The 7,487-nt window shown below is 50.8% G+C and overlaps 1 protein-coding gene across 1 annotated transcript in view; it reads right to left on the reverse strand.

Moving 5' to 3' along the window:
* Window positions 1–7,487, reverse strand: part of DOCK3 (dedicator of cytokinesis 3) — a 283,176-nt gene that overhangs the window by 36,019 nt on the left and 239,670 nt on the right. Inside the window, exons 33-36 of the mRNA XM_010851790.1 lie at window positions 6,725–6,810; window positions 4,095–4,190; window positions 2,160–2,220; window positions 1,583–1,676 (exon numbers count right to left, since the gene is read on the reverse strand). Coding sequence (XP_010850092.1) covers window positions 1,583–1,676; window positions 2,160–2,220; window positions 4,095–4,190; window positions 6,725–6,810 — 337 coding nt within the window. The remainder of the gene's footprint in view (window positions 1–1,582; window positions 1,677–2,159; window positions 2,221–4,094; window positions 4,191–6,724; window positions 6,811–7,487) is intronic.

Here is a 7,487-nt window from a genome sequence, read left to right on the forward strand (position 1 = left end):
CGGGCATCTCCTACCGGCAACTTAATTAGCTTGAGCTTCTGCCTGGCCTTCAAGGCCCCATTCAAATCTGGTCCCCATGACTGTGGAGAATCTCTTTTCTAATTATCTTGTGACCCACTTCCAGTTTTAGCCAGGCTTGCTTGCCCACAGCCTTCCCAGGCCCTGCTCACCTCTGCCTCTCCACCTATGCTCTGGCGACCAGCCTTCCTGCCCAGGGATGCATGTGACTCCTCAGTGGAGCTGCGAAGCCCTTTCTGACTGTGGGGACAAGTCTGTGAGGCCTGCGAGGCCTCTCTGTGGAACTTAGAAAATCATGTGAAATCTTTTTCTTCCCTGTCAATATTCTTTTTAGATGTTATTCCTGGAGGCTACCAGAGGCAAGGCTTAGCACCTTCTCTCTGTCCGAATTCCCGACCTAGCCTCGCAGTCTCATCCCAGGGCTCTAGGAGTTTAGTAAATGCCTCTACTGACATATGGAACTTTTCAGTCTATCACTTCACTGCCCCCTCAAAGGGTTGCTGGGATCGTGGGTGGAAGTGGATGCAGAAGATGGCAGATTCAGCCCAGTCATTTCAGAGTTAATTCTTGCCAAGCTGTGTCAGAAAAGGTGGAATCTCCATGAAACACTCTCTAACATCTAACAGAAAATAGGGAAGGAAGTTTCTGCATTTTTACAAATTTATCTCATTCTAGTAACACCGTGGACAAGAACAGCCTGAATTTCCTGGCCTGTCACACCACCTGTGGCTCAAGGGCTAAGATGTGGTGGCTGGTTACCATGGTGAAGAAGTGGTTAATTTGGGGGGAACTGTGGCACAAGGTAATCACCCAGGGCACAGGTGGGTACACTTGTCTTCCTGACCCAGAGCGGCACTCAGTAAATAGAGTAACAGCTATGTTTTTTAATTTTTCTTTTAGAAAAGGCCTTAGTAATGGACAAAACTGTGATACAGTGAAAGGGCCCCTGTCCGGCCTGTCAGAAAGTCAGGTGCACACTGTCCATCCTCTCCACTGGGAGCTCAGTGTGGGGCTGCAGGGTGGCTGCAGGGGAAGAGCCCAGACCACAAGGCAGGTCTGCCAGCACGTTCTGGAGGCCCCAGAGTCAGGCGAAGAGCCTGGGCTGTGGCCTCACTCAGCCCAGCTGTGAGGTCCTCAGAAAGGCTCTGCTCGCGAGGAGCAACAAAGAGCTCAGGAGGCTCTGAACCTGGCTCCCGGGATCTGGAGGTCACCCTCAAATGGGGGGGGGGGGGGAGGGGGGGGGGGGGGGGGGGGGGGGGGGGGGGGGGGGGGGGGGGGGGGGGGGGGGGGGGGGGGGGGGGGGGGGGGGGGGGGGGGGGGGGGGGAATGGGAGGCAAAGGGAGTGGAAGAACCTTGGCAGCCAGGCACAAGGGCAGGTTCCCCCTGCTTTCTCTCCACCACACATTACAAAGGAGTTGAGGGCAAGGGGTGAAGGGATGGGCATCATGGGCGCTGACACTCCGCTGATATCTGGTGGGCCCCAGCTCAGAGCTTTCCCCTGTCAGCTGCGCGTGTCTGTCCAGTCCTTTCCCGGGAGGAGGCCTGGCTCTCCCTTCCTGCTTACCTGTGTAGTTTTCCGCCTGCAAATGCATGTCACAGAGCTTATGGATATAGCGGATATACATCTCCTCTTTATTAATCTCCGATTTGTAGAAGTTCTGTAAGAGAGGAGGAAGTACACATAAAGGCGAGAGGGGATGCCCCCTCTGGAGGCTGTATCTGAGCTCCAGGCAGCTGGCCAAAACCCTGGGAGTGCTGGACAGGAAGGAGGAGACAGGCCGTGTGGGCGGCCAGTGCCAGAAAGAGAAGGGACCAGTCATAAAGCACCCCTGCTGGGAGCAAAACCTCTGGCAGGTCTGCAGGGGTCCTGAGTGGTGAGAAAGAGGAAGAGTAACAGTGGTGGAAACGGGATGTCAGGGTTTGTGGGACGCTGCTAAGAGGCCAGGCTACAGCTCTGTCCACGGAGAGGCTCCTTGTATTCCTTTCCCGAGTGGGAATGTGAGTTTCCAGGGACAGGGCTAATGTCCTGATGCAAACCCTTAGGCTTGTAGCCACGTATTGCAGAAAGGACAAGGCGATCACATGGCGGGACAGAAGCCACTCCATGAAGCAGGGAGGAGGATGAGCCCAGGTTCTCTCACCATCAGATTAACAGTGCAGCCAATCTTCTTATTCTCTGTCTCCTCTCCTTTCATGCAATCCCTGGAGGGGAGAGCGAAGATGAATGCACCAAGTGGTACCTCTGGGACAACTCAAGAGACCTGCAGTGTCCCCGAGGCTTCAGTGTGTCCAAACCCCAGAGGAAGATGGTCCCCAACAGAAACTTGTCCACGGATGGGGCCGTATTGTGTGTTCCCTCCAGGCTCTGGACCCATTCCTAGGGCTCAAATATCTCTGTTCAGCTGGACCCTTGTTCTGGTGGCAGAGTACAGAGCCCAGAGGCTATATCAGGGCATTCAGTAGCACCTACCAATGTCTTCAGTGCGTAAGTATGTCAGTAAAGTAGAAGGTTAAACCCTCAAGTTCCCTGAAGGGGAGCCACAGAGCCATCCTTAAAGGGCAGTTTTCATTTTGTAGGACAGTTTTTAGGAGAAGCCAATACACTCTACTCCAGGGACCTGCCTTCAGAACCCAGCAGCCCAGCAACCATGGCATAGCCGCCACATAAATCATCTCACTGACTTTTCTCCCTGTGGTGTCCTTCTTGTGCACTAGTACTTGGAATCCCCTCCAACTGGAAGGATTTAGGGGTAGCTTCAGCCAGGGCTGAGCTGCATTTTTTGCTGAACAGGCTTGGGTACAGGAGGGGTCACGGCTGGCCTGCCAGACACAGAACACAGGAACACTGAGAATGGATCCTTGCCAAAGGAGAGTGGGAACTGATCAAATCCATGCTCCTCTAGCAAGGAGGGGTGGCCTAGCACAAGGAGATGAAAGAATGAGGACCAGACTGTGAATCCAGTAAGAAGCCTCCTGTACACACAGCCACCTGAGTCCCAGGTGCACCCTCCTGATATCTGCACGAGACACAGCACAGAGAAGACAACCACTGCTTGGGGCTGGTTTCTCTATCATCCCTCCTCATTCCTTATCACCTTCCCCTGTAACCTCCCCAAAGGCCCTCTTGACTCACCTGAACTCTACTGAGAGAACAACTAAGGCCCCAGTGGCAGTGGCAGTATTCCTTTTAGGCTAAGTCAAAAGCCATGATATGACTGACAAGGCAGGCTTTCAGGAAAAAACGGATTACATGTGAACTCCCAGACTCCACATATCATAAAGATCTCTGAGCTCACACGCTGCCTCCTCTCATCTACACCTGGCCAGGGTCAAGGGACAGAAATAAACAGATTTTACACAAAGAATGGAGGCATGGGAAAATTACCCCTTGCCCTGGAAAAGAGAAGTGAAAGTCCTCCTGGGTCACAATTCTGTTGTTGTGTAATTGCTAAGTCGTGTCTGACTCTTTGCCACCTCATGGACTGCAGTCTGCCAGGCTCCTCTGTCCATGGGATTTTCCAGGCAAGAATATTAGACTGGGTTACCATTTCCTTCTCCAGGGGATCTTCCCAACTCAGGGGTCCAATCCATGTCTTCTGCATTGCAGGGAGATTCTTTACTGCTGAGCCACCAGGGAAGTCCAAACAAGTGCAACAGTTCTGTATTGGGTGATATTTCTCTGCCCACCTGCCAGATGGCTCTGAGAAAGGTCTGTACTAAGGTCCCCTCTCACTCTGGAGACAGCCCTTCTCCTCCTCTCTGCTGTGCCCACCTCTCTGAGCCTTGACTTTTCTGGATGAAAAAGTCAGATGGCTACATGTCCCTATGACACCTCCAGCGTACATGTGCCCATGTATCACGGGTAAGCCCAGGAAACCCTGGCCTACCCCTGAGAGAAGGCTTTCACCCCTGCCTCCTTGGCAGTCAGGAGATTCCTAATGACTGGTGATAGCACACAACACCAGAACAGCCCTGCCTCTTGTGGTCACGTGGTCTCAATTTTAAGGTCAGGGGATCCTCCTGCTGGGGAGAGCATGTGACCAGAGAAGAGGTCAGGTAGGTTCCTGAGAAGATACCTGTAGTCAAGAAGGCGTTCCATGAGGCGGGTGACTGAGGTTACAAAGGAAATGCCGGTCTCACGCCATGTTTCCTGTTCAACCTTCTCCAGCAGGCTATTGATAGAAGCAAACAGAACGCACAATTCATGAGCCTCCCAGGGGCACCAGAGTGAGGTCCCAGAGCCCAGGGGGCCTGTGATGGATCTGGAGATGGCAGACTTACCACATGGCAGTCTTACCTGGGGTAGGGCCCAAACAGCTGGGTTCTACTCCATGCAGCAGAAAGCAAAGATAAAGCAATTACTGAATGGACAGCAACAAATGAACATGTCTTCCATTGTCCTGTGTGAGCTCTTAAGGATGCCCCTGAGCTGAGGGATAAGCTTCAGAGCCCCAGCCCCAGTAGGGGTACACCCTGTGAGAGCTGTTCTGAGGAAGCAGCTGAGGACCAGTCCACTGAGGGAGAGACCTGGCTTTGCCAACCGGCTGGCCGCCTCTATCACTGCTCAGAACCATCCCCAGCAAACACGCTGACCAGCCTTTTCATGTAGACCAAGGGTAAGACTGCAATCAGTCTTGAGGGCCCAGCATGAAGGACAGAGAGTGAGTCCAAGAGTTATACCTGGTCATCTCCACTGTCACAGGAGACTTCCACAGAAAATGGCCAGAGCCAAGAGCTACATGCCTGGGTCCTTTTCTCACTTGTCAGCCCGTGCTCCTATTATCTCCAGGTAGGCTCTGATTTCTCCAAAGAACCTGGCTTCTGAGATCCTCTACCTTCCCACTGATGATCCCAGGTGCAGGTCTTGCTGCTGACTCCTTTGTACACTGGCCCCAGCTCCCTGAGGTCATGAGAGTCCCCTAGAGTACAGCGCTCAGCCAGGGACCGGCAGTGGGGACTCACACCCATAGCCTGACTGTTGTTAATGCTATAGTGATGCCAACTGTCTTCCCTGCACAGAGCGTCTAACCTGAGATGGGGCCTCTGAGACAGTGAGGGTTTCCCAGGTGACCCATCTTCCTAGAGCAAGATGGCAGGATCACTGGTTCTCACCTCTGAGCTGTGTGGGAAAAGCTACTGTGTACACATTTCCCAAACTATGTTCTACAGAGCTCTGCTGTCCTGGGGGACAAGAGGTGTTCTGTGAGCAAACAAGCATGAAAGTGGTAGATCACTACACCCTCCTCTGAAGAGATTTTTCACACCTTTCTGCATTTTGAAGGCTTTGAGAAGTTCTATAATACAGAGCTTTGTTTAATTTTCTTTCACTGAGTCTTTTCTAAACTGATTAGCCCATGATCTACATCGCCCAGTGTACCTACACAAACATCTTCTTCTAAACACAAATTGGGAAATGCTGCTCCACGATTATCAGTGGCTTTTAGTTCTCAGACATGACTCAGAAGAGTTTATGAAACACTTCTTTGCCAGGTAATTACTAACTCCAAGTTATTTTTGTGCTTTTTCCTTTGTAGTAAAATCATCAGTGAGTGGCTTAGGAAGAGACTTTGCTTCCTTATTTCCATAATTAGAAACATCTCTGGCCAAAAGAGAAACCCTAAGGATGGATTCATTTTCACAAATTAAAATTACTTAAGTTTCAAATGAATTCACATTTTATTCCATGACTCATCAAGGAACAAACTACATACACAGGGTACAGGAGAAAGATTTCCCCCTCTTGAAACTGGAATGTCTGGGTGGTATCCCCAGACATGCTTCTTAGTGGCCACGCAACTGAGGGCAATGCCACCAGCTCTCCAAGCTCAGCTGCATTATTTTTACTCATCAGGATACTCTCTGCCGTGCCCACCTCACAGATGCATTGTGAGGATTAAATCAGAAATGTCAACATATTTTGTCCACTGTAAAATTCTAAGCAAATGTACAGTATCATTAACAGAAAATATGTTATAAGCTTATCTTCAAAATGCTACAGCTAGAAAATCTCACAGCTAGAAACAATGAATGAGATGGGAGGGGGCTCTAAAGCTGTAAATGTCTTCACATTTTGCTTTTCGGGAAGATAAAAAACCCAATTTACTGCCTATGTGGGAGGACCACGGCTCTCCTATGTCCCTCCTTTAGACGGAGCCCTATAGCTGGGTCTTGTCAGGTTTTGTGGCCCCATCAACTCAGGACAGAAACCATACTGGTGGACCTGGGACCCCTGACATTCAGTCAGTATAGCCACCCTGTTTCACAAGTGAAACTGGTCTGGAAAGGGGGTATAACTTGTTTAAATCACAAAATGGATGGTAGCATCTGTACAATCTTACAAAGCAGAGATTTAAACCCCTTCCCCTCCTCAGAAAGGCCAGCGCTGAGCCCTCATTGAGTCCCCATGAGCTGTTTGCCCAACTAGGATACAGTACATGGTATGAAGACATATGATGATCCTCTTCCTATTGGCAAACTCAAGAGCTCAGAGTTACTATCTGTGTCTACATCTTTCAGTTAACTACGATAATCCCTGAAGTCTCTTTCTTGTTGACAGAAGGTGAGCATTGCTACCACCAGCAACAACCTGGGTCTCTCCTGATACCCACGCTCTGAAGCCTGCCCAGAACAGGCTGCATCCCTACCCTTCATTAGCCCACTTCACCCTCTACTCCAACGTGGGGTGCCTCGGGCTGAAGCAGCTTACAGCAGGCCGAAGAGCTCCCTGTAGCTCTCATCGCCTTTCCCTTCTGACACCATGCTGTCCAGCTTGTCAATCAGCTCGGCCTCCACCTAGAGGGAAGCAGAGATTTTGTAAACCCGAAATGAGCTCAGGAGAAGGATGCGAAATCCAGCCTTCTGTGATGGGTGAGGACACTGGGGAACTGCTTCCTGCTTTTGTTCTTGTACCAAAGAAATCCTGGAGAAGGTGGGATCTCACCTACAGCACCGGGAGGCCACCCTGTCTCCCCCCATCAGGAAGGGATCCCACTCTGGGGGTTTAAGTAAGAGCTGGAACTTACACGTACATCTCAGATACTCTTTTCCTATTTTGGATCCAAAAGACGCCTTTGTCAAGTGTTGCTTTTCTTTCTTAAAAATTCTCATTCAAGAGAATTTGTACGTATAAGACATCAGTTCAGTCGCTCAGTCGTGTCTCTTTGCGACCCCATGAATTGCAGCATACCAGGCTTCCCTGTCCATCACCAACTCCCAGATTTCACTCAGACTCAGGTCCATCGAGTCCGTGATGCCATCTAGCCATCTCATCCTCTGTCATCCCCTTCTCCTCCTGCCCCCAATCCCTCCCAGCATCAGAGTCTTTTCCAATGAGTCAACTCTTCGCATGGGGTGGCCAAGTACTGGAGTTTCAGCTTCAGCATCATTCCCTCCAAAGAAATCCCAGGGCTGATCTTCAGAATGGACTGGTTGGATCTCCTTGCAGCCCAAGGGACTCTCAAGAGTCTTCT

The sequence above is a fragment of the Bison bison genome, unplaced genomic scaffold (assembly GCF_000754665.1).
Source record: "Bison bison bison isolate TAMUID 2011002044 unplaced genomic scaffold, Bison_UMD1.0 scf7180017864304, whole genome shotgun sequence".
In the NCBI taxonomy this organism is placed as follows: Eukaryota; Metazoa; Chordata; class Mammalia; order Artiodactyla; family Bovidae; genus Bison; species Bison bison.